The 26463-nt window shown below is 51.9% G+C and overlaps 6 protein-coding genes across 6 annotated transcripts; 3 read left to right on the top strand and 3 right to left on the bottom strand.

Annotated features, from left to right (window-relative positions):
- Positions 1–3236: 3236 nt before the first annotated feature.
- IUM83_15462 (Uracil phosphoribosyltransferase) lies at positions 3237–4947 on the bottom strand (the record flags this gene model as incomplete). Its single annotated transcript, XM_067940278.1, has 2 exons — positions 3237–3355; positions 3420–4947. The coding sequence occupies 2 exons, from the start codon at positions 4945–4947 to the stop codon at positions 3237–3239; spliced, it is 1647 nt and encodes a 548-aa protein (XP_067780233.1).
- A 1869-nt stretch (positions 4948–6816) lies between these two features.
- Positions 6817–8609, bottom strand: IUM83_15461 (putative sphingomyelinase phosphodiesterase; the record flags this gene model as incomplete). The annotated part of the gene is made up of 3 exons (XM_067940277.1): positions 6817–7764; positions 7847–8034; positions 8114–8609. 3 exons carry the CDS (start codon positions 8607–8609, stop codon positions 6817–6819), a joined length of 1632 nt encoding a protein of 543 aa, XP_067780161.1.
- A 361-nt stretch (positions 8610–8970) lies between these two features.
- On the top strand, positions 8971–9638 carry IUM83_15460 (60S ribosomal protein L23a; the record flags this gene model as incomplete). Its single annotated transcript, XM_067940276.1, has 2 exons — positions 8971–9332; positions 9554–9638. 2 exons carry the CDS (start codon positions 8971–8973, stop codon positions 9636–9638), a joined length of 447 nt encoding a protein of 148 aa, XP_067780122.1.
- A 359-nt stretch (positions 9639–9997) lies between these two features.
- On the bottom strand, positions 9998–12440 carry IUM83_15459 (striatin-3 family protein; the record flags this gene model as incomplete). Its single annotated transcript, XM_067940275.1, has 9 exons — positions 9998–10105; positions 10180–10241; positions 10318–10404; positions 10480–10558; positions 10648–10832; positions 10924–10980; positions 11054–11513; positions 11605–11708; positions 11792–12440. 9 exons carry the CDS (start codon positions 12438–12440, stop codon positions 9998–10000), a joined length of 1791 nt encoding a protein of 596 aa, XP_067780162.1.
- A 258-nt stretch (positions 12441–12698) lies between these two features.
- On the top strand, positions 12699–14474 carry IUM83_15458 (Vacuolar protein sorting-associated protein; the record flags this gene model as incomplete). The annotated part of the gene is made up of 3 exons (XM_067940274.1): positions 12699–13160; positions 13262–14362; positions 14430–14474. 3 exons carry the CDS (start codon positions 12699–12701, stop codon positions 14472–14474), a joined length of 1608 nt encoding a protein of 535 aa, XP_067780157.1.
- Positions 14475–18841: 4367 nt separating this feature from the next.
- Positions 18842–26305, top strand: IUM83_15457 (Vacuolar protein sorting-associated protein; the record flags this gene model as incomplete). Its single annotated transcript, XM_067940273.1, has 5 exons — positions 18842–18943; positions 19004–19202; positions 22206–22404; positions 22480–22679; positions 24720–26305. 5 exons carry the CDS (start codon positions 18842–18844, stop codon positions 26303–26305), a joined length of 2286 nt encoding a protein of 761 aa, XP_067780208.1.
- Between the last annotated feature and the right edge of the window lie 158 nt (positions 26306–26463).

Below are 26463 nucleotides of genomic sequence, written 5' to 3'. Positions count from 1 at the left end.
GCTGCTTGTAGTGAAGGTAACAGGCGTATTATGTTACGGGTTTGATGGAACTTTGATCTGGGGTTGCCAAAATTTCCCGGGGTCTTGGAATGACGGCGAAATGAGTCGTCGCCTGCAATCCCGTCTTGCAGATCGTGCTAAAAACGCTTGAATACGGTTGTTGTTCAACCGATTCTGCCTTTCCTGTAAGCAACGCGCTTACCGGGAAAATCATCACGCCGCTGAAAGATGGCGATCTAGAAAACGCGAGTCAAGCTTGCAGACTCGGGCTTATTGCAATGAGTAATTCGATAACGGCAATTCGACAAGCTGCAGAGTGAGGGATGGGCTGTGCCTCGAAGGTGTACAGGCAATTGCTTTTGCCCCTTCCTTTCAACCCCGAACGACGTGGATTACGACTGGAGAACATCTATCTCTTGTACAATATCCGAGTGCGAACGACAGGTATTAGTCAGATTAAAAGCGTCTATATGCAACAGAAGAGATCGATCAGCCAGATAGTTCCTCCCGTTTGACAACGCTCGATTTTCATATTAGTGCAACATGCTTGAAATGTAAGAGAACAGAACTCGATTAGCGGTGTGAAAATGCAAAAAAAAGAAGCGCCTTGGAGACGCTGCTACTGCGATCTGCGATCTACTCATTTGATGCACTTGGTGGAGGTACACCAAAGATCTTGGCCATCAGCAACATCACCAGCTGTTGGCTTTGAGCTTCGCGGGCACCTTGACTTCGGGCCAGTTCCAGTTGAAACTGGCGTTCGCGAGCCTCGCGCACCGCTTCCCGCTCTTCGCGTTCACGGCGAACCTCAGCATCTCGAGCAGCTTGACGCTCCTCCATCATCATAATTACCCCGAGCAAATTTGATCCACCCCGGCGTTTCCGGGCAAAGTATCTGAAGCCACCTTATCCATCATTTTGTCAAGGCGAATACGCCGTTGGGCTGTTTGGCTCAGCAAGGTGGTTGAAGTGATACCCGAGTCACTCACTCTTGATATCCTGGTAGAAAGTTGCGCCAACTGTGTCGGCGTTAGGCCGGCCCTAGCAATTGCGGAAAGAGCCGCGGTCGTGGACGTTGTGACCCGGCTAGAGGTGGGCTGCGGTGGTGACGGTGTACTGGGTCCCTCCGCCACAGTAACCCGCAGGGGAGTTGGTGCATCTTCATCATGCACACTATCGGTCGCTGGAGCGCCACCAGCGCCGTCCGACTCGCTCGAAAAGGCTTCAAGTCCGTGGTCAGCGTCGCCAAAACCGTCACTATATGGCCCCCCTTCTGGTTCTAGATCTGCTTCTTCTTAATCGTCGTCGTTCAGTGAGCTAACTGCACAGCGGGCCTCGATTCTCTTGAAGGCTATCTTTGCACGCTTAATCTCCGAAGGGCAGTCTAGGTCCTCTGTAGGCTTTCGCTTGTTCTTCAAGGGCATGAACTTGCGCCTAAGGCTGTCTCCATCCCGCTCAGGCCATCCAGAAGGTAGATGAGCGTTGTACGAGGAGGCAATGTTCGCCCATTGCTCAGATCCGAAAGGGAAACTTGATTCGACTAGGGGTAGCATACCTATTGAGGAACGTTAGATTTCTACATACAAAGCCAGTATGATCAAAATGAACGTACGATCTAATTCGGCGGCACGGAAGTTCTTCCCTTTTGTCTTTTTCCCGGTGTTGGCCATGACTAATGAGAGTGTTGAGCGTATTGTTGAAGTTGTTGGTGGGATGCCGGCTGAAAAGTGGGATCTGCACAGAATACTACATGACAGGGGCCATCGTCCTCAAGTGTTGAGCGGCAGAGGGGGCAAAATGTAAAATACGCACCCACAGTCCTAAGAACTGGCGATAGGTGTTAATTTAGCATTTGTGTTAGCATAAGTTTGCTCAGACGTGAAAGTCGTCTCACCATCGTTTGTGTCACCTTTGTGCGACGTATGTGTCATCACTTGCGCCTCGTATGTTCCAAGACACATGTGAGGCTTGAGTGATTTTTGGAAGTCACCCAATACCTGAAGCCTGCATCCAAGCGTGGTTCTTTTCCTGGAGGAGTATATCACGCACATTGAGTCTCTACCGTACTAATCGATCTTGATGTGGCTCCTGCTCTAGGCGCTCTACCACTTTCAAGTGCATTTTTCGCCTGTCCTCGTTCGTTATCACAACCACGGCGACGCACATGAGCGTGCGAGAAAACTTCCTTTTATTAGTAGTTTTTACTGACGCTGAATAATATAGGGATCCGTAAAAGTGGCATCCCCAACACATTGTATTGTAATCAACCAATCAACCAGGGGTTGGTAGTAGTGGGAATTTTGGCTAGTAGTGTAGTGGGTCTAACTTGACTCACTACTTTTGCTTTCACGTTGCGCTACGTGTATGAGGAAGCGTAAGTACTTAGTAATTACTTGAGTTAATTATATTTGAATACACAAATATAATTTAAATCAGATGAGACTCCAAGTGACTTAGATTAGGTAAAATGAGAACTGTATTGTTTGTAAATTGATCTTCCTTCTAAAACTGCTAAATTGTTTATCATCTATGAAAGGGGTTGATAGCGGCTGGTAAGTATGGGTACAATAGTAGTGATAATATCACTACTATTTACAATTTTTGGCTAATAATCAATCGGCACTATTACTGACCTTAATTCCAGTTTTGTAGCAGCAATAGCAATAGTAGTAATAATATACCTACTAACTTTATAATACTATAAGACTACTACCAATCCCTGTAATCAACACTTCTATTTTTGAACTTAAAAGTGATCATAATCGGGGTTTGGTAGCACTGATTAGATTAATAATTGTAGTAGTAATATTGTCACTACTATCCGCACGAGTACAGCTATAGTTATGGTCTTAGAGCTATTATGCATTTAATACTACTATACTTTTAATGGGTCGTATTAGTATATCTGCAGTAGTACTATAGTAGTATTTATAGTTTCGAGGTTACTTAAATGCTAATAGTATTAGTTGAACATATCTCCAAAAGTATGATAGTATTAGGCGTGTTCCTGCTACCCGAAATTACGACTACTACCAAACCCTGAATATAATACTCCAGGAGCCAGTCTTTGTTTACTGTTTCAAAATTGTAGCATTTTTCTATTTTGTACTTGAAATAGCAGCTTAGATTCAAATACAGTAGCCTAGCCATAAGATACGTTTCACTTTGATACCGTGTAATGTCACTACGATTGATAGCGGTCTTTTCTTTCATAAATCACGTGTAGAATTTGACTGCTAGGGTGTGCTGTCCGCTTGGACATTCCAAAAACGTTGCATGAAGTTACCAATGCCCGGTCGGATGCGTTTATTCACGTCTACGACGGTGTCTACTTGCGCAGTGATGAGAGATACACCTGTGCGAGTGCACAGGAGATGTTAGTTCGCGAAGCACACTGGAAGCTGAGTCCACTGACTCACCTGGAAAGTGCCGGAACACTTTCTGAAGACCCTCGAAGGAGCTAATGATTGTGACGAGATAGATACGTTTAGCATCTATCTGCCTCTCGCGGACGAGATGACGTAGCACCGCGCATACTTCTTCACCTGTAGCGCACTCAATGTCAAGGAGCAACACGGCTTGGCGAGGGGTTATAGGCGGCAGCTGTGTGTGTACGATGGACGGCGAGGCATCTGTAGTCCTTGTATCAACAGTCATCACACCCGTGGGTGATGTCGGACTGATCGTGGAGAAGGCTCGAAGCAGTACCATACCCTTGTCCTCCATAGAGATACCGCAGATACCATGTTCCTCCAATGACTTGGCTCCATGACAAACGTCTCCGAATTGGTTTGTTATTTCGACGTCCTCATGAGGCAAACAGGTAAGCGCCTCTTCGATCAGAAGTCGCGCCAAACGCGTTGCTCGCTGCTGGAATACGACCGTGCTGATACTTTCGTCTCGCAGTGCAGCAACCAGGTTCCTGCAAGGGTACGAATATGCCGAAGCCTCGTGGACAAGAAATGGTCTGGACACTACAACATCGCCTACGATGCCCTCCAAATGCGATCGCTGATCACGTGGCAGTTCGTCTGCTTCACCCTGGAAGTGGTTCTTGTGTTGCAGCTGATGGTGCATGAACTGATCGGGAGCCACAACGGATAAGTGGTTACCACCTTCGTTTTCATCGTTTTCGGACTGAAGCTGGAAACCTGTCGAGTCCTCCTGATCGTCACGCGGGCTCTCCTCCGAACGAATCGATATTGTCGACACATCGGGGCACACTGGTGCCGGCTCTGGCGCAGCAATGCTCAGTTCTGTGGCTGAAGTCGAGGTCTGCTGTGGACTCACCTTCCTGCCACGCGTCTTTTTCGGGTGTTTGGACTCGGGGTTACGACTCCCCCGAGTTAGGACTTCCCACCGATTCTTGTAGAGGTTGCAGATGGCGGCGCGGCTAACGCAGAATTCTCTCGCTAGCGTCACCTGCTTCTCGCCGGCATCGATACGCGTGATGATCTCTCGGCGGTCTCCCTCGCTCAAGTACCTTGACGTGCGTTCGCGACGGGGTGCCGCCACGGCCGGTTGTGACGCGAAATAACGGGTTGTCTTCACGTCCGAGATATCGCTGCCTTGAGGGGACGATGCAGATGAATACGAGAGGCCATCCGACGTGATGAGCGGGCTGGTTTGACCTTCCGTGGCATAAAGGCTGCTCAGCCTCGAGAACGCCGCCGCATTCGGTCTCTCGGTGTCGTCGTGCACGGAAATCGCGGGCGACGACTGCTTCCGCTTGAGCAGCTCGCTCTCGGAGTGGTGGGAGGAGTGTAGTCTAGGACTAACCGCCGAGAACGTGCCTTCGATGCTGTTACGTCGCTTCTTGAGCTTGAGGCCGCTGGTAATGCCGGTGATGGCCACGCTCGAGGTACGCGTGTCGGAAGACGGAGCCGGCAGGTACGAAGAGAGCTGCGGGAGTACCGGCGGAGACGACCCGGTAGGATCGCGCCTCATGGTGCACACCGTCGACGTACTACAAAATCGTTGGTGCGCGAGAAGTCGGGAGTGACTGAGGTGAGCGAGACCCTCACTGTTTTCGTGTGAGCAGTCCGGTTCCGTTTTGGCTTCTCTGTTCATACGCGTCGCGTGCCGAGTTGACTGAGGGCGTCATGAGAAGGTACTACGGAAGGCAAGCGCTGTTGCGTGTGCGAGCGTCTCATCTCGGTCGCCCGCACAGGCATCATATCCGTTTGAGTTTACTACTGTACGGTACACGTGCAAGTTTGCTCTCCATGTCCTGGACCCGTGCACCAGTCTCCAATGGCTGTAAACATTGATGTGTGCGCAGTCTCCGCAGCGTGATCCGGTTCGCTTCTGCAGATGGTTGCAGTTGCTAGACGTTGAGCGTCGGCATCGACGATCTTTCGCGACTGCCTTGTCGCCGACGTCAATCCCCGGGACTTAACGGCTCGCCTCCTAGCGAAATGGTGCAGCAATGCAGGATGGGGTGCATTTTTGCTGGGTTCTTCCGGAGACAACACCCCAATCACCGGTCGTGCGATGGCTCATGGGCTTTGGCAAAGCTCGGTCTCCGGGATAGAGTGGCGGTCACCTTGAAGTATGTTAACTCGTTGATTGTGAGGGCGGTTCGTTCGCGGAGGCATCCCAACACAATCACGCCGTGGACCATCTCTCTCGCAACTGGATTTAAGGCCCCGAGCTCCCGCCGTCGGCGTTGCCGTGGCTGCTCATGAAGCTCATCAGCAAACTGCGTCCGTCAGCGCTAGCTTGATTGATTCGGGGGCAAAGGTGGTCGATGAAATGGTGCCATTTCAGTTTCGGTGATGGACTTGACAAGCTTGACAAGCGGTGTGTCCAAGCGGTGTGTCCAAGCGGCAGGTCTAGCGTCCCAACCCAGCCGCGTTTGAAGTGCAACATGCGCATGAGCTGGATGTCCTCGGTGAACCTTCTCCTTGCAGTGGCGCCTGGTGCTGTTGCAAGAAGGCCGCACACCGGGGCTGTATGGCCTCTTCCACAGCTTTCCAGCTAAGTCAGGAGACCTGCTGCAACCACACCCCAACGACCGTCAGGTCCAGCGAGCTGGTCTTGTTCATAAGCCATGCAGGCGCGAACCATGGATCTGCAGCCTGCAGCTTCTCATCGGCCAACCACGGCCCAGGATGGCGACGAGGTTATGAATGAGGCACGCTCGAGACGTATTCGCTTCATTCAGGTGCAACCTACCGATAAACTACAATGTCCGGAACAACGTATCTACAGATAAGGGATATGTCATTGGCAAAAAGTATAAGTCTTGCCACGAATTGGCACCGTGCCAGGTTTGGCATTTTACCTTATCAATAAATCGACAATAAGTGTTATACTTATTATATGTATTATACTAAGTATATTATATAATATATTCCTGTTCGATATGGGTTCTCACGCAAAAGAACGGTCAAGTTGGTGACAAAAAGTGAAAATGACGACTGCTTTACACTGCAACGCTATCTTTTCCTCGGTCTACACCTGCGTTTTTCTAGCTGCAATCATGCACGAGCTGGAATCGTTGAATGCTTACTGTAGCCTTTGAGGATTTTGGGCCACCTTGGTGTGTACAGTGGCTTACGCTGTGGAATCAAGTTAGCACACAAGTTCAATGCATCACAACATCCGAAACTTTCGGACCGAAAGCAGGCTTTTCGCGGATGATGATGCTCGGTTGCGGGTTCGCGTAGTCGTGTACTACGTGATAGTTGGTGATGTCAGCGCCGTTCATGATTACAACCCACTTACGGGGAATTGTTTGCCAAACATCTTCAACACAAGTATTTTTTGTAGTACCGTACCGGTAGTATATTGTAGAAAGAGAGCGCGGTTTGATCACACGATAGCTGCAAAGCGAACATGTTGTCGCTGTAATAACTTGGCTGCCTCTTGGTCACCACCTCGGCGACATACCTTGGATGTTGCCAGTACGACAACGGCAGTAGCGGCCATTCCCCCAAAGATAACGGCGGCCGAGGCAGACAACAGCGACCCCGCGGACGACGAGATAGTCAATGCAATACCGGGGGAGCGTTTAGACTTCGTCGAAGCTGTCGATGCCACACAGGCATCGTAATCTGCTGTCGTAGACCACCAGTACAACGAGCACAGCCATTCCGCCTGGCAAGTAGTATCCATGCACGCCGGCTGAAGGCGGGACTGGGCCTTGGAGTTGTAATAGTACTGCTCAAGTATTTCCGCATCACCCGCCGCACGCTTTACAAATTTCGTAATCTCGGACGTGTTTAAGGAACTGACCCCGTACTCGGTGCTGGCCTTGAATAGCTCTTTCCAGTCCACGTCCTGAATAGCGGAAGAAATATTGCCACCGTAGACCGTGAAGTCGCGAAGATCGTACGTGGTGGTGTCATAGTCCCAAATCATAAACGCCGGATTGTTAAAGAAGAGTGGCGATATCGCTGCCACCATGAACATCGGCACCAGCTGTGAGCTGTCGCCGAAGTCTGCATCGACTGTCACTCCATTTTGCTCGAAAAGTGCAACTTGGTCGCTGGAGAGGGGCAAGCGAAACTCGATGCTGTGCACATGGCCGAAGAGCTGGGCCTTGATGATGTCCGTGTACCGGCTGACAATCTGTTTGTACGTTTTGATGTACGTCTCATTCCACATCGGCAATCCTGAATATGAGTCGATGATCGGTGGGATGTGACCGACGATGTAGGCCAGCTTCCCACTGCTCCTTAATTCTGACAGCGATGCGTTCAGCCACTCGAATTGCTCGAACGGGTCTGGGAGTGATGAAGTGTCAGGGTGGTGATCAGGCTGCGAACACAATACATGTAGAATATTCAACACCACGTTATTCTTTGACAGGAGTACGATAGGGCGAATTCTCTCAACTCACCGAGTACGGCAGCGTGTTCAGTGTGATCACGATCACGTTGTCGTCCAGGGCGTAGGCCAGATACCCGCGGTGGTTGAACCATTCGAGGTTGGACGTTGACATTGTGCTTTGCCACGCTGCTGATATGAGTGCGATATTCGGGTTCTCCTCCGTTTCCGGGTCCGTCACATTCATAGTGTAGTCAGGACCTGCAGCACATTCAACGCAACACAGCAGACACCGTCAGTCACCACAAATGTCAACACTGCCACCTCACGCAACACTTACTAGTGTCTGCATTGCCGATGATGGCCGTGATATCCAACGCCGTTCCATTGTCCGTCGCCGCGAAGTACTTGGCCATAATCTCCACGTTCTCCTCCACCGCTTCAGCCAGGTACTCGTCCGAAAGTTCTCCGTGCACGGCATGGTCGCCAGTGTAGAGGAAGAAATCCGGTTCAGGTAGTAACTCCTTGGCGTACTCAAGCGCCGACACCAGCAAACTCATTGGCGCGTCGTCCCCATAGGCGATCGGAATCGAGGCTGAGTCGTTCGCATCCAGCGACGCGGAGATGTTAAGGTGCACGTCCGAAAAGAGCAAAATGTGTCTGACGGTCGCCACCTCATTAGCGTCACCCGCAACGCCATTGGTGTCGCTGGTGCTGGCGCTCCCCATTGAGTCGTCCACGGTGGTCGCCAAGTCCACGGACGCAGTGGAGTCGCCCGAAGAGATGGCGACTCCGAGCGTCACCAATGCCAGCACGCAGCCGCAGCGCAAGACCATGGAGCTTTGCTGCAGTCGGTCGAGAAATTGCCGGAATGCAGTCATCTCTGCCACGAGCGCGCAGCCCCAAAGTGCTGGCGTCGCCCTAAGATCAAGTGAAATATACCGCGATGCGCCTCATCCAGGTCAAGTTACCTTTGATGGCACCAACAAAAACGTCATTGTACCCAATGGATGGTACACTACTTCCCTCTCAACTCCGAAACGCCGCGCTACTGGCTGAAAATCTGCGAAAGAGTTTCATCCAATGCGCGGAGACCACCGCCAAAGCCTGGAAACCGTTGGCTGGCGCTCCTTGTGCGCCCAGCAGCTCCGCCCATAGTGCGGGCGGGTCATTTCTCAAAGAGGCAAACAAGCAGAGATGGCGAAGGTTACCGCGAAGACCGCGGCCGGCAAGTCGGCCGCCAAGGTGTCCAAGAAGGTCATCAAGGGCTCGCACGGCAAGGTGCTGAAGATCCGCACCAAGGTGCACTTCTACAAGCCCAAGACCCTGCAGCTGGCCCGCGCCCCGCGCTACGCCCGCAAGGCCGTGCCGTCGCGCAACAAGCTCGACAAGTACCGCATCATCAAGGCCCCGCTCACCACCGAGTCGGCCATGAAGAAGATCGAGGACAACAACACGCTCGTCTTCCTGGTGGACCTGCTGGCCAACAAGCGCCAGATCAAGGACGCCGTCAAGCAGCTGTACGACATTAAGGTCGCCAAGGTCAACACGCTCATCAGGTACACCACATCGCGTCGAGCTTTGCTGCTGCCGGACGGAGGGACCATTTTCGAACCCCCTCGAGCTGCCTCACAGCCTGGCCGTAGTCCTGATAGGGAAGTGCGGTGGCGTGGCCTCGAGGGGCGGCCTCCACGGCCGCTCTCCGTCCTCTTGTGTTGCGTGGGGAGATTGTGGAGCAACGAGTGCTGACTTTGTGTGGTTTTTTCGTTTGTGACTGCAGACCCGATGGCCAGAAGAAGGCGTACGTGCGCCTGACCGCTGACTACGACGCTCTGGACGTGGCCAACCGCATTGGCGTGATCTAAGCTGTCTAGTTGTCTAGGTAGTCAACGCTCGGCGTTGCCGTGCTGCGAGGGATCGCTCTTTGCCATCTTAAAGAAATAACAATACACGGCCGTCGCACTCTCGCCGAAAGGTTGAGGGCGCGGGCCTTCGTATGGGAAACATTCTGCGCTGTAGGCGATTTTGTTCGTGTGGTTGGGAAATGTTGGAGCGACTCGTGAAGTAGTATCGACATCTACTACGCAGTTAAGTCGGAGAAGGCAAGCTAGTCGTAGTTCTATTCCACTAGTCAGCTGTGGGAACACAGCGATTGCTACATCACTTGTGGCTCGCTTGCTTGCACAGCGAGCGGAGCGATGCTAGCGTCTTTCAGGGGCTGAGCTCACTGGAAGATCTTTATTGTACTGTCCGCGCCGCCTGTGGCGATGAAGTTGCGAGTCGGGTGATAAGTCACTGAGTGCACTGCTTCGCCCATCTTCGGCCGGTGTGCCTAAACAACCATAGCAAGGTGTTGTCAGCGCTGGAAGCACAGCAACGGAGAGTAACCTAGGGTTTTTGACATACCGTTTGTTCAAAAACGCAGTGGCGATCCGCGACCGACCAGACACGCAATGAGCCGTCGTGGCCTGAACGCACGAAAAGACAGCGTTAACAACAACAACAAAAGCGGAGTCGGCCTATACAAAAGGCAGGATGCCGTACCTCCAGAGGCAAGGTATAGCCCCGCTGCATCGATCGAAAGGGATGTAACGGAGTCCTGGTGGGCAGTGAGTGAGCCGACGCACTCGCCTGCAAAACGAGGAGACGTAACGGTAAGATATCGAGATTGACAGCAAAAATCTGCATATCCAAGGGTTGCCTTACCTGCCCGCATGTCGTACAAGCGGATTTTGCGGTCTTGGTGCGCTGCAATTGCAATTGGCATAGTGGGGTGCACAACCAACTGGAGATGAAACGATGACATGCGTTACATAAAGACGTTAGCCTTGCATAAAGTTTTGACGAAACGACTAAACTACAATGTGAACGCACCTTATTCACTTGGCCTCCCCGTCCTTTTGTATCAACATCAATGGCTCGCGTCAGTTGAATGACGCGTTCAGCAGCGTAGTCAAACTGAGCAATTGATCCATTCGTGTAGCCGACAATGCACGTCTTCGGATCCGTAAGCATGGATTGCACCGACGTAGGCACCAAGAAGCCGCGAAGGCTCGGACCTGCTCACGTTCGTAGTCGAACGTTCACAAAATAGGACGTTAGCGCATGAGTTATCAGTTACAGTTCGCTTTGCGGTAGATACGTGCTTACCAGTTCCGTTTGTATTGGTTTTGGTGGCACACCGCAGCTCTCCTTGGTGTGTGAGCTCTGCCACGGCCAATAAACAAGTTAGCAACGACATGAGCAGTGGGCAGTGTGGTGATAACGCGCTGTGACATACCCGACGTAACTCCCCATGTCCGCACCACGGCGTCAGCTCCAGCCGAGAACAGCACGTTTGATAGCGGGTGTGCATGCAGGTCCCAAATTGCGTCGTCGTGCGCGTCCTTGACAGAATGCAGCTTAATGCCCTCATACTCCTCATACGTGTGCGGTTCCGGTTTGTCATTTTCTGTGTTGGGCAGCTGGAACAAGTGCAATGCTCCATCGCGTCCTGCCGACGCGAATGCACCGGACCTACCAGGCGGGCAATCGGAGTAATTCTCGGGGCTAAACACGGCCAGTGACAGCACGCTTTGCGTGTGTGTCCGCATGGTCACCACCGAGTCCACCTCAGTCGCCCGCTGCGATGGCGGACCACTAGCCACACTCGACAAGTTCCACACCTTCACCGTGCAGTCTTCGCTACCCGACACCAACATGGGCTCGGTCGGGTGGAACGCAAGCGCCCGCACTCCATCCTGCAATAACAAATCCGAGCAATAAAACCAATTGTAAGAGCACACACAATCAAGACGATAGCTCACGCGAGTCCACCCCACGGCGCCGTACCATGTGCCCCGACAACTTCAGCTTCAACTTGTGCGCCCGATATGATCCCTTCGGCGCGATCGGGATCACCGCAGGCTTCGGCGGCTTCGTCGTCTCAATCGTACCTAAACACACACACATAGCCAACACAATATTAATAAAAACATTACACCAATCCTTGCAATAACCATATTCTTCGAGCACGTACGTTCTACCCGTTCCACCTCTCGCCCGGAGGCCGTTCTGTTCATCTCGCGCTCCACCTCGCGACCGGAGCCCGAGGCGGACCTGGTCAGCTCCCGCTCCACCTCCCGCCCGGAGGCTGTCCGGTTCAACTCGCGCTCCACCTCTCGCCCCGACGCCGTGCGCGACATCATGCGCGGCCGCGAGATCTCCGTGCCCTTGCCCTGCGAGTTCTTGGGCGTGCTGGACGCGCTCTTGTTCCTGCTGTCTGACCTATAGATGTTGTACGCCTTGGGGCTGCCCGCGGGGGACGGCGCGGGCGACGGCTGCTCGGCCGCACGCGCCGACTTGGACCGCTCCATGGAGCGCGACACCGTCACGCCGCGCGAGACCTCGGCGCTCTCGGAGCGGGGCTTGGAGCCGGGGCCCCCCGTACTGGGCACGGCGGCGGGCGACGCCAGGTAGCGGCCGCGCTCCTGCCGCAGCGCGAACTCGAGCATCTTGACGCGCAGCATGGCGTCCTTGTAGGCCTGCTCCTGCTCGCCGCGCTGGTCCTCGAGCTCGCGCACCTGCGCCTGCAGCCGCTGGCGCTCCTCGTTCCACTGCGCCTCGTCGCTGGCGACGCTCGCGAACTGCCGCTGCAGGTAGCGCAGCGCCGCGTCCACGCTCTCCATGTCCCTGAGCACTGCTACACTGTGGGTTTCTTCCGCGCAAGTCCCCCTCGGCTACAGGCTCGGCGACGCCTGCTTGTGCTGCCGCCACCGGACGTAGGACCATTTAAACCCCAAAACCTCGCTACAGAACTTGAAGTGCGTCACGTTCTAGGACACCGAACGGATAGTGGTGTAGCGCACACCACAGGCAAGACCGCCACAAACACTCTGACATCGCAAGCGAGGGGTTCCGCACTCGTTGCGCACGCGCCGCCGACCATGTTCGAGACGCTGGTGACGGGCCTGCTGACCAGCGCGTTGGGCAGCTACATCGAGCCCAAGTGCTTCAGCAGCGACAAGATCAATGTGGCGGTCTGGTCGGGCTACGTGGTGCTCACGGAGCTGGAGGTGAAGCCCGAGGTGGTGGCGGAGCTGCCGGCCGTGCGCCTCGTGCGAGGCCTCGTGGGCTCCATCGAGCTCAAGATCCCGTGGAACCGGCTGCAGTCCGACTCGGTGGTGGCCACGGTGGACGACGTGTACCTGCTGCTGCGCACGGAGGAGGACATCGACGCCGTCATGCGCCGGATGGACGAGTTCACGCTCAAGAAGAAGCTGCTGGAGGAGCTCTACACACAGGCCAAGCGCCAGGAGGAGACGGCCGACGCCGACGGCGCCGCCAACGCCGCCAGCGAGGACGGATTCGCCGCCAGACTGGTCAACAAGATCATCGACAACCTGGAGGTGATGCGCCCCTGGTGTCTCCAGCTGTTTCGTTGTGGGTGATACTGACCCAGTCTGGCTGCTGTTTTACCGGTTTTGTTGTTGTTGCTGTTTTTATTAAGCTGCACATTCGGCGGATTCATATCCGCATAGAGGACCACAGCTCGGGGGACCACCCGTTCGCGATGGGGCTGACGATCGAGTCGGTGCATGTGCAGTCGACGAACTCGAACTGGCAGCCGTCGTACGTGGACGCGGCCAAGAACAATGAGCCGCGGATCTTCAAGATCGTCGAGCTGAACCACCTGAGCGTGTACTGCAACCCGGACTGCGAGCTGCAGCGCGACCGGCAGATCGACTTCGAACGCTGCTCTGCGGAGGAGTTTTCTAGCGCGTTTAGTCGGGCGATCCCCAAGCGGTTTGATGACAGGCATTATCACCATATGCAGCTGTACCCGTCGCAGCAGCAACACCACTTCCTGCTCAAGCCGATTGACGCCAGTGCAAGGCTTATTGTGAACCGCGACGTGTTTGACGCTAACGTGCCGAAGTTTGAGATCGACGTGAACATTTCCGAGGTGGCGTTTCGACTGGAGGAATCGCAGTATTGCGATATGCTGTACTTAGCATCTGCACTGCAGATCCCGGATCATTATACGAAGTACCAGCGATATCGCAAGTTTAGGCCACAGGCAACTGTGTTTGATGACCCGGTGAAATGGTGGAGATATGCGATCACAGCAGTATTGAAGGATCAACAAGCAAAGAAACAACAATGGACGTGGGGTTTTATGAAAGATCGGCGAGAAGATCGCAAGCGTTACGTTAGTTTGTGGCAACAGAAGTCGCGCCAGCTGCTGGAGCTTGCAGATGTGGACTACGTTTACTCAGACAGTGAAGACAATGACGACGTTGAAAACAATGGAAGTACGGCTGAAGATGACGAACAGGGAACGAAGGCTGCTCCTCTCGACCATCCAAATCTTCAAAAGCTCTCATCTTTTGAAATTGATGGTGGTCTAGAAGAAATTGAGCGGCGCCGAAGCGTGGAGGATGTGCTATTTTTTCGCTACTTAGCTGATCTTGATGTTAGGAAATTCCAGGCCACCCGAGCTGCTCGTGTGCGACGCCGGCTACCGACTCCACCAACTCACAAATCCCAGGCCTTCTCGGATACTGACTCGGTGGATACAGATTTCACCGAGTCTAGTGTGCCGGCCGAGGTGCGATATCGCTCATGGGGCGCGTGGATGTTTGGGTGGACTTCAAAGCTGGCAACCCCTTCTCCAGATGGAGAATCTGGACAAACTCCGCATCGAATTATTCCTGAGGTAGAACTTCGGGAGCTCTTCAAGATCTTAGAGGAGCCTTCTCGGCGGACCAAGAAACGAGTGCATAAGCACCGTGACGCTAGTGGCCAAGATGATGTTTCCGATAGTGAGTCTCAAATGGAACTCAGCGAGCTATATCGTGTTACTGTGACTTTGCAGAGAGGATCACTGACGTTGGCAAGCGATCCAGAAACAAACAAGACTCTACTCCGTGACGACCCTAGCTATGGGCGAAAGTATGCCCCCACCGAATTCCTGCTCGGTACGTTCTCTCAGCTTCAAGTGGCTGCAGTCGCGCGGGATGAAACAGTGGTGGTAGACGTTTCGCTGCAGTCTATTGAGGCGTTTGATGAAAGCGCAGAAAGCTCAGCCTTTTCTCGTCTACTAAGTAGGAAGCAAACTATTCGTCCTGCTGGCGACGGAGATGACGTTAACGTTAGCAAGCTTTCCGGTGTTGTGTTCTTGATGAGCTACGAGATGAATCCGGCGAATTCGAGTGCAGATGCCTCGTTGTTTGTTCACATGGAGCCTCTGGAAATTGTTTTATCACCAACGGCGCGATGCTGGGGGCGATTGGCAAAGTTTATGGATACTCCTGCGAGTTTGGGTCTATGGGAAGAGCTGGAAGTGGCATCATTTAATGATATCGTCAACTTGAAGGCAAGGACGGAAGCAAAGCTAGATTATGTGATGGAGAACCGAATTGCGCTAGCGGTGGATCTTCGAATTCAAGCTCCTGTAATTATAGTCCCCGAGAGCGACACTGACTACAATTGCGCACGTCTCGTGGTAGATCTTGGACGGATCAATTTTCGGACCGATCGCCTCAGCCAAATGGATAGTGACCATATGAGCATGAATTCGACAGGCGGGCCATCGTCAAGTAGGTCAGGGCCGGGGCCTCTTGCACTACTAAGCCCATCACATTTCCGAGGTGTGAACTCGAATACGTCCTTCGTGCAGCAGCTTTACGATGAGGCGGAGAGGGGAGAAGGGGCCATTCGTTGGAAGGAAGAATTTTACGACAAATTCAGTCTTTCGATCACGAACATTCATGTGCTATTGATCCCCTACGGAAAGACGAGTCGGGTTCAAGACGATGGTACAGGAAGCAATGGCATCAACTACCCGTCTGTTTCGCTTCCACCTTATTTAACGGATATCTATGACGAAGAACAAGAGTACGAGCTGGTTGAACGCTTCAACATCAACGTGACTGTTCGAACGTCAATCCTACCTCTTGACGCAACATTGACTCGGTTTTACATCCATGCCGATCTCCCTGCTCTAACGTTTAATCTGTCACTTGAGAAGTACTTCCAGCTACTGGCTTTGGCTGAACGATTCAGTCTGGCAAACGCCGAAGTGCCGAAAAAAGCGCGAAAATATTCGGATGGTGCTTTTTATTCAGCAGAGGATGCCTATGGGAATGCTGATATCAACATGGCAAATACAGACGACAGATACGAGGCTATGAGGAGGGGGAGTTTCCTCAGTACATCTGCACTGAAAAAGTTTATGTTAAACGACAACGAAACTGTCGGACCTCCCTCGGCGAATGGTGCATTACTAGACGAAGCTGGGGACTCGGATGAAAACTCGAGTGTTGAAAGTGATGACACGTGGTTTAGCATTACCAGCGGTAACCTGGATCAGAGTGCGTCGTCGCTCAGTGAGGATATCACCGGCGAATTGGAGCGCAACCTCACTTTATCCGATCTTTCAGACTCCATGGCGAAGGAGGATGGACTAAATGTCAGCGCACCTCCAAGATCTGAGAGAAGGACCAGAAAGAGGCCTCGGCCGTATACCCCTGGTGGCACTACGCAGCTCCTTGATCGAAGGTTAATGGTTTGCTCCTTCACTGTTCCTTTAATATCAGTGCAGTTGAAAAAACCTCGCTCTTCTGCGGTATCTTCATACGCTTCCTACCGGTACGATACAAGTGACTTTGATGACGATCCTGCAGACAACGGCACAGTTTTGGTGAAACTGCAAGGCTTTCGCATTCGAGTGGGTCAAAAGACATTATCAACCCAAGTGAATGTGAGTTTGATGTCGCTCGAAGTCGAAGATTTCCTTGATGCTAGTGGACGGTCGACACAATTTTTATTATTCTCGTGCCCGACCATTGCTGCTCCATTCTCGATCAAAGCTCCATTACGCCGGGGTGGTAAAATTCCTGGGTACGCAGCTCAACGTAGGCGTCCTAGTAGGCAACGAGAACGAGTGATTTCTTTCCAGGCAGGTAGTGCAAAAAGCAGCGATGGATCTCGATCGCGAATCTCCACTTCACCAGAAACACTACTGGAGCTTGGATTTAGCGCTTTGAAGGACAAAAAAAGCGGCAATGAAGTTCTGCGGGACGTGGATCTGCAGCTCGGTTCGCTTCAATTTAACTTTGACCAGTCGTACGTCTGCTCTTTGCTCGAATTATTTGAAGAATCGTCGTCGCAGCTTGCGCTGGTACCTGCTTCTTCACGAAACGAGATGCGTAATGGTGATATTACGATGACCGATATTGATGACGGCCTGCCACCGCCGTTCGAGCTCACGCCCACCATCAAGCAGGAATATACGATGCCGGTAAATCTGACGGAGTCGGTTCGTGCGGATTTGGAGCGAGCAAGAAAGAATTTATTTGAGCACCCTTCTGATACACTACAGGTTCCACCGATTGATGGAGGCAATGATGCTCTTCCAGTTGCGCTGAAGTTTGGTATCCGACTTCACTCAGTTTCTGTGTGTTTTTCTGACCGTGGCGAATCGGTGGTATCTGTTGCAATTCTGGATTCACAAGTACAACTTGGCACTGTGAAAACGGGGCAAATGGATATTTCTGGGCTGATAGGTGATGTGAAAGTCTTCGACCTATCCTCAAAGAAACGCCAAGAAGATGGACTCGGCATTAGTGGTGCAGCACGCGGATTCGACTCCCCAGTAGATTACATTGAGATATTTGGATTGGATACTTCTGCTAGTATTTTGACGGACGACACTCGACAAGTTCTCAGTGTAGAGTGCTTGATCTCCACAGAGTCAAACTTCACAGCTTCAGAAGAAAGCGCTCAAGCACGGCAAAAAAAATCGAGGCTGAGCGTGTCAGTGCAACCCGTCCGCTTCTTAGCGCAGCCCGAGTTTGTGGAAAACCTTGCCAACTATGTGGTTGATGGGCCGCTAAGAACCCACTTCTTATCCAAGCGGGTTGCGTTGAGTGACACCGGTATGAACAGGGAACACAAACGCTCAGATTCGGCTGTCTCAGATTTTCAGTTAGCGCCAAAATTTTCTCCCATCACAGACCATGCTCCAGAAAGCCTGACACCATTTTTTGACGCTGTCGATACGTCGAACAGAGACGCCAGGCAATTTAATTTTGAAGTACCCAGCCCTGCGACTCATCCTTCCCGTGATGCTGAATCAACAAACGCACGAGGGAGTCGAAGTGAGCAAGGTGATGATCGTGCAAAGGAAGACGATATCGCGTTGATTGTCGCACATGTTCTTGATAACTTCGACCTAGACGTCAAGCTCTTTCACCCGTGCGTTGTTCTACCCTCAACGTCATTGAAAGATATACGCGTGTCCCTTCAATCGCAGCCACACCGAGGAATTGCATTGGACTTTGGGACTATATCGATCGCGCTACGGCGGGAAATATCCGATGCTTTGCGTGAGGCGTCAGTGTGCACACCATACCAAGCCACAGTGGTTGTCGAAAGCCTGCAGATCACGTCTCTGGCGGACCAAACTGCAATCCTTGATCCGTCAGGGTTCGAGATACGATGCAACATCCCGACGCAGCACATGAACTTTGTCGACAGTAAGAGCAAGGATGCCTTGCCGGAAATTGCTTTGAACGTGGAAATTTACCCGGTCTGCCTCAATGTCAGCGAAACAAACGTGTGCCTCGCGCTGGAAGTATACTATATGGCGATTATCCCAATGTTTGATACCGCTCAAGGAGTAATTCACCAACTTGCCGGCTACGAGGAGGTATCGGTAGCAGACTCTGTCAGTCTACCTGGTGGTATACCAGGAGAAGGTGGCGACTGGGAATCCTCTGCGCTTGCTGGAAATACCGGTATAGCGAAATTCGGGCAAGTATCTCTCCATTTTCTGCTTGTGGAGTTCAAAATTGCCCTTATTTCCTACTCCGAAGCGCCTCATCAATTCGAGACATGGATGAAAAGTGTCATAGATATTCCCGATGAAATCTCGTCACGAGAAAGCAGTGGTGGTGCTTCATCTGCTGCACAGGGGCGATCTTATCCGCCACATTTCATGGGACGGCGAGGTAGCTTTCCGAGTGAAATTCCTTGCTGCGTTATCGGTGAAATTGCTTTGGTTACGCTGGAGGCAAATCTGGCCATGAGCTTGAAGGAAACAATATTGATGAACAGCGATGTCCAGCTGCAATGCGACTTCTCGCTGCAAGAGGTTGTCATCCGTGATAAAATTGCTGACTCGACGGTACGATATGATCGCCAATTTTCAAAGTTTGCTTTACTCTGACGTTGTTTTGGCATGCAGGAGTTCCTGACTCACTTGTTTGGACCTGTTCCTGGAGTTCTATTGGAGCGGATGGATTCACGAACATCCATTTCGTCTGACAGCTCGTCGTTTTCTTTCCTATCTCGAGATGATATGCTGCCACCGCTATTTAGACCATCAGCATCACAGTCATCAAGGCTGGACGTGTCGTCGTCGCAGCTCAGTGGGTGGCTGACAAGTAAGCGTGATGTTGAAGCTGGAGATGACTTTGCCGTGACTGTATATTCGCTCGACATAGCTGTGTCTTCTGCACGCTTCATTCTACTTCCTCGGACGCTGCTTCGGTTGGAGCATTTTGTGCTTGACGTGTTCTTGGCTGCAAGCAAAAAGAGAAGTGAGCTGGAAATTCAACAAGACGAAGCACTGGTTAACAACCCCCCTGGAGTCGAAAATGTCGCGTATGCTGATGCAGGTGTTGATCTCGAAGATAACAGAGCAGAACGACAGGAGAGTCGCTTTACAGTTCCACCGCTTCGTCCAAGAAACGATAGTATCTCTGAGTCTTTGAAAGATGATCTCAATGCAGTGCGATCTGCATTTATGTCTCCGTTGCAGCGTATGCTGAGTTCTGCCAGTGCCAAGGAGACGCGACCTCCAGGAAGCTTCACATCTCGCGTGATTGCTGAAGAGACCGGGAGCGGGACATCGGCGGCCTCCAATACCAAACCTCCAGTATCTGTGGACCAAGCTGATGGAGACAGGAGTCGACTTCCGGTACCACAGTGGAAAATCGACGCAAGTTTTTCGAATCTGCAGATGTGGGTGGTATCAACTGATCGCAAAACTGAGGTAGCAGGGTGCGTGTTATCGAGTCAGTTAGCTGCCAAGTTTAACAGCGCGCTTGACGGAGCTGGAACATCTACTTCTTCAGACAGCAGTCAAATTGTGACGGCGTCAGTCAGGCTGAGTAGAGTTGAGGTTTCTGTAGGCTCACCAAAGATCGCGGATGCAAATACCTCCACGTCTGAACCGCAGCCAAAACCTTCATATCATACGGGGACGCTTGTTGATAATTTTGATGTGGACATTCAATTTGGACTACGTCAGTGCTTCAGGCCTATGCTTGCTGAGACAATTGACCCCGAAAGCAGTGATGAAAAGAGTGATGGAAATAGCGATTTGAATAGCGGCGACGCGGGCGGCGGGGATAATGGGGTCGACAACAGTGACGATAACGCGAAAACAGGACCGTGGATCAATACTTCCCCGAGTGACAGGGTTGATAATGTGGCGGTGGATTTGCCGGAATTATTCCTGCGAGACGTTCCGCCAGAATGGCAGGAATGGATTCTTAGTGAGCCGACTGTGCGTATTAATCAAATTACATCGCACATCGCTTACCGAGACTTGCCGTTGTTGCTGAAGATTTCTTCGAGCATGGCCAGTATGCTCAGCGCTGAGAACAAAATTCGAGATGCGTTTATTGCACGGATGAAAGCTGCAGCTGATGATATTGACTGGTCGGATCTACCAGATGCACTGGGGGACTACTCGGAGTATGCTCACTACTTTGGCGCAGAAGACGTGGATGACAACAAAATATCCGGACAAGATGAATCTCTAGTCACTCAGTACGACGTTCTTACTCGGGCGTCGATAATTGCTAGCGGTATCCAGTTTCGATTGATCAACAATATTGTGGACCAAGCTTCGCCGGTTGTGGAGTTCGACTCAAAAGCCATCGAAGTTTTTTTGCGTTCGGAATCGAACTCAATGGTAGAAATTGTGGCATCTTGCCAAGCTGAAGCTAAGTACCAAAATTTGCGTCTCGTGACTATGGAACCTTTGATTGAGCCTTGGAGTGTGAAGGTAACACTTTCTCAACAGCACTCACGTGTGCGTGGTTTGGATGACAGTTACCAGCTGGCGCTGTCACCGTGGAAGCTGGGTATTTCTTCAGATGTATTTCTTCAACTAAACTTGACAGACGCACTAATTGCGAACCTGGTTGCAGCCGATCGAGCTTGGCGTTGGGTAGTCAATGCAGGTGGAGACTCACGCGAAATGACGGAATATTCCACGTACTGGATCCGAAACAATACTGGCATGCCGCTACGCTACTGGGGGGCTTCTTACAACGAGCATTCACTTGCTCCTGGTCAAGAAGAGCCGCTTCGTTTCAATAAGCAGCAGCCCGAGAGCGATAAAAGAGACAGCAAAGAGAAGCGTCGAAAAGACGGCCGCCGCAACACGTATGTGCGCGACCGTCAGCTCTTTATTGCGGTTGAAGAGGAATATCCAAGCGACAGTTTATCCAACCTTCCAAGGAAATGGCAGAGCGAAGCGCCCATTCCAGTTGATCAAGTTGATTCGCGCATGTATGCACTGGTGGACTTTGAAGCTGACGTAACGTCTACGCGAATGAGGAAATGTGAGTGCGTGATTGACGTACTTGTGGAACGCGGATGCAAATACTTTGTAGTTCGTTCGACTCTGAATTTGGAAAACCAAACGTCGTCAGACCTAGAAGTTGAATTCGTGCCTCCTCAACGGCGTTCTATGTCGCGGTCATTGAGAACGGGAAGTGCCCCACAAGGGCATGTTATCCCTATCTGGAAGAAGTTAGTTAAAGCTTCATCCGTTGTTCCTGTTCCAGTGCATATTGTTTCTTCTGGAGAAGGCTACGTATTGGTGCGCCCCCCAGAGATCAATGGAACAGATACTGACGATAGCACTACTGTGCTACCGAAAGCTTACGCCAAAGAACGAGTACATCTTCCGCTTTTCGATCGTGGAAGCTCTTCTGCCAACGAGAATATCGTGCACATGGAGACAGATGAGTCTGGCCAAGCTCAGTGCACTATCAAGTTTCGACGTTTGTACAGCGACCGACCGGTTCGTCCATTCATGATGAACGTGTGTCTTTCCAGCGCTAGTAGTGCACTGTATCATCGCACTTTGTCTTTCCACCCACCATTGATTGTCCACAATCTAACCGCCGGGCCACTTGACTTTTGTCTAGCGACCCCAAGTGACTGGTCACCTGCGGTTGAAGCTGTGACTTTGACAAGTGCAGGGATGAATTCAGGATGGGAAACGCGCGAGCAGCGTTTACGTGAGCGAGGGACTATCAATGTTGCCGATTCTCTTATTTGGCATTTGTCAAGCGAGGTAACACCCCTCGAGCTTAGTGTTCGAATGAAGGGCTTCGATTGGAGTGAACCGCTTGAGCTTGAGGCAGATTTGGGTGACATTGTGCGCATTAAGATGAAAGATCTCGTGAGTGATGCGCACCTCTACATTACTGCGGAGGTTCGAATGAGCAAGGGTCACTGCCGCGAACTGTTCCTTTATGTTCCGTACTGGATTGTGAACTTAACGAGTCTAAAGCTTGAGTATGAATACGAGGAAGAACGCATGGGCCGTGAGCACACGACAACGTACGCACTCAAACATACACGCGGCGCACTTAGATGCCTTACTAACTCAATACTTTTATTTGTTGTGTTTGCTAGGTTGTTGGCAGGACAAAAACGCCTGGATCGCGACGAGCTTCTACTGAAAGAAAGCCAGAGAGCCAAGACTTCTCGACGAGATCGCAATCCTCATCTACTGCATCCTATTCCAGTGGAAGATCAGGAATTCCTGGATGGTGTGAAGGACATAGCGCTACGAAGCGACACTACGGGCAGTACATCTCCCGATCACCGAGAAAGTGAGCGCAAGAGACGCCACCCTCGACTTCTTCCGAGTGTACCACCTGTTAAAGGCTTGCTTGATCTGCTCCCTAAGACAATTGAGTATGATCCACGTAGCCTTGGCCAGCTGGAAGTTCTGCAGGCTTGCCACTCCGACTATCGGCTCGATCGCGGGTGCGTTCGTCTTCGAGTAAGCAGCGAACCGAGTATGGCCGCAATGGACGTAAGGAAGGAGACTGGGCAGCGAAAATGGTCCGACCCCTTTGTGCTGGATCAAGCGGGTACAATTGGAGAGATCGAAGCGGATGACTACGGAGCGAACCGAAAATTTAGCATCGGCTATTCTATCATCCCCGCAAAGGGGCAATATTCACGAACGAAGGTGATCATGCTGACACCTCGATTCATGCTCATTAATACGATGAGTAGTGCTATTGAGGTGTGCCATTCTTCGTCCAAGATGATGACGCCATCTGTGATCGATATGGCTAACACAACTGGTTCAATGCCGAACTCAAGAGTGATGTCTCCTGTGAATCCCGTGGTTCAACTGGATGCCGGAGCCTTCGCCGATTTCCACTGGACGCTTCGATTTGCCAAGACACGCACGATTCGATGCCGTTTTGCCGAATATGGTTGGTCATGGAGCGGGGCTGTACCTTTAGTAGAATCCGGTGAATACGCCGTTCGCATGCGTCATGAATCAACGCGGGAAAGTAAGCTTGTACGGGTGACTCTGAAACTAGACTCGTCGTGCGTATGCGTATATTTCCGCGAAGAACGCACGACTGCGCCGCCATATCGTGTTGAAAATTACTCGCTGGAGACACTTCGAACACATCAACATCGTGTAAGACGCAGTGAGATCTTACTGCCGCATCACAGTTTGGACTATGCGTGGGATGAGCCTACTGAAGAACGGTTGCTTGTCGTTGACATGCTTCCTTCAGCTGCTGGCGATAATAGCCGACCTCTGCGGATCGGAAGTTTCGATCTGGATAAAATTCAGCAGTACCCCGATGCACTTGGTGGAACACTGGGCATCGAAATCTCCACGGATGGACCGACTCGTGTACTGCGCTTCACTGATACGCGATTGCGCGGGGAGAAGGTCGTGCCAGTCAATTCCCAGGTTGCGAATGACCTAATCACGAAAACTGAGGCCACTGAAAACAGTGCGTTGCAACTTCTGCAACGATTTGTGGCTGCGCCTACGGTGCATGCGGCACTGCATCTCCAAGGTGTGGGTATATCAATTGTTGATAGTGCGCCTAAGGAGCTGCTTTACATGTCGATCTCTGGTATCGCGTTGGAGGTCCTTATCAGCGAAGATGACCGAAACAAAAGCGCTGGATCGATCGCTGGAAGTGCAGCTTCACTATCGCGGCTCGAACGTGAGACTCGTCCGCGAATTATTGCTTGCTGTCTCGAGGTGAACGACGTACAAGTTGACAACCAATTGCAGGTGACACCATATCCTGTGCTATTGCGCTTTTCCAATCCAAACGGTAGGTCGAGAATTGTCAATGGACAAACGGTGAACATACCAGTGTTGCAGGTGGGCCTTGTGAAACACGACGAGTACGCTGGTATCGAGTTCATCAGACATTTCAGCGTGAGTGTTTTACCTGTGCACATCCGGGTTGACGGAGCACTTCTGTATCAGATACTTCCGTTGCTGGTACATGCCAAAATCTACGGCAGTGGTGGGAACAGTGCGATGTCGATTAAGAAACGAGCCGTAGTACTGGTGAACGGTGACATTAGCAATGATGAAGTCTCGCGAGCTGCCCACAGTCACTTATTGCTGAAGGATTTCAACGCCAGCCTGGAGGTTCCGGTAAAGGTTCTTGAGGCCGCTCAGAAAGACGGCACTACTTCAGCGGGGCCTACTTCTGGCCCGACAACGCCTACAATGAAAATGGTCTCTCGAAGAAGCAGTGGTCAGCAGCAATTGATAAGCCCACGACACAATCATCAGCATACTGCACTTGCTGCGGAGATCCAGCGTTATACGGCAGCCAAGTATGGGAATCTTGGTGCAATCGCTGCAAAAGACGAACAAAAGAAACTCTACTTCGAAGAGTTTCACATCGACCCCATCCGCGCCACTGTCAGTTTTTCGTTCGGTGATAGTGCAGGGGCCATCCTGGATGGTCACTTGTCTTCACTGTCACACGCGGCGGCACTAACGGACTCGTCATCATCGCGAGATTCATCTGTCATTACAGTCGGCCCTCTACGATTGATTTTAAATGCAATCGGCACCAGTCTGACCAAGATCGCGAATGCTCCATTCCAGCTTAAGGCGCTACACATCCACAATTCGTTTGTGCAGCCCGACGCGTTGGCCACACGCTTGGCGTCGCATTATCAGAGTGAGGCACTCCGACAGGCGTATGTCATCCTTGGCAGTGTTGATGTGTTGGGTAACCCAATGATCGCTTGGAAGAACCTGCGCAGCGGATTCCAAGACTTCATCTCGGAGCCAGCCCACGGACTTTCACAGCGGAGTCCGCAGGCGTTTGCTTTTGGTGTGGGCCGTGGCTCGCTGTCTCTTGTCCGGGCCTCCGTGTATACTTTCCTGGACTTCAATACGCGCATCCTCACGGCTTTTTCGCTTGGACTGTCAGAGGCTTGCCTGAAACTGGATGACTACACAGGTTACCCAGCCACACGGCATATTTTCCAGGGTCTCGTGCAAGGTGTCTCGGGTGTTGTGGTGGCGCCGATCCACTCATTTGAAGTGAACGGTGCGCGTGGGGTGCTGCCCGGCTTAGTAGCTGGTGCTTTCGGAGTCGTACTCAAGCCGCTACTGGGTTTCTCTCTAGTCACAGCTACGACCGCCGCTACACTTCGCGACGCAGTTGACCCTAACACCAAGGCGTTGCTAGTGCGTGTACGACCACCACGCCACATTGATTTGCGGACAAAGAGACTTAAGGTCTATTCGTATGTGGAATCCTTGGGCGAGGAGATTGTTGGCAAAATCCGTGGCGGTCGTTACCGTACCGATGGATACCTGGGCCACGTGGATCTTAAGACGACTCACCAGTGCTTTCTGGTCACACGCAAGCGCATTCTTTTCTTGAATGTAAAGGGGTTGGCATCGGCGCAAACGACTAAATATGAAGTAGAATGGGAGCTGCTTGCGGAGGAAGTTGTTATGGTGGACTGTTCCAGGACACCCAGTGAACAGATTGTCACCATTTACTACATGGAAGACGAATTTCGCGCTGCGAGTGGTGCAGGGCACAGTACTCGCGTTGCCAACGGGTCCAACGCTGTGATCACGAGCCGGCGACGAACTCCTGGTGTACCGCGGGGCATGTTCTTGCAGAAGCACGAAGTGGCACTGCCCGACACGAAGGTGTTGTTCGTCCGCGCTATGCTTCAGCAGCAAGAACGCTCGCTGCTTACCAAGATGAATAGCTACACAAAGGATGGCACGCCGCACCATGTGAGTCCGGTGTCGTCTCTGGCTAGGACGAACTCGCTGGATCTTAGTTCTGCGTGGCAGCCCCAGCATCCATACATGCCTGTGGAGTACCCAGTCTTCCGTCTGCCTCCGACGTTGCATCAAACTCGCAGTTTTGCCAACCTCGCGCAGACGACGCCTTCGCATTCCCACCACTTCACTTAGCAGCCAAGTCATAGCTCGAACGAACGCTAGATAGGATATCAACAGTGTATACATGTACTTTCACATTTTGATGTAAACAACTTGTGTGTAGGCAATCAAAGCGTTGAACAATGTGTATAATTTGCTGTGTTCTAGGAAATGCACCTACCTTCAATGTC

The sequence above is a fragment of the Phytophthora cinnamomi genome (genome assembly GCF_018691715.1).
Source record: "Phytophthora cinnamomi strain GKB4 chromosome Unknown Contig128, whole genome shotgun sequence".
Taxonomy (NCBI): Eukaryota; Oomycota; class Peronosporomycetes; order Peronosporales; family Peronosporaceae; genus Phytophthora; species Phytophthora cinnamomi.
The sequence above is the reverse complement of the archived record's forward strand: the minus strand, read 5'-3'. Positions and strand labels throughout refer to the sequence as shown.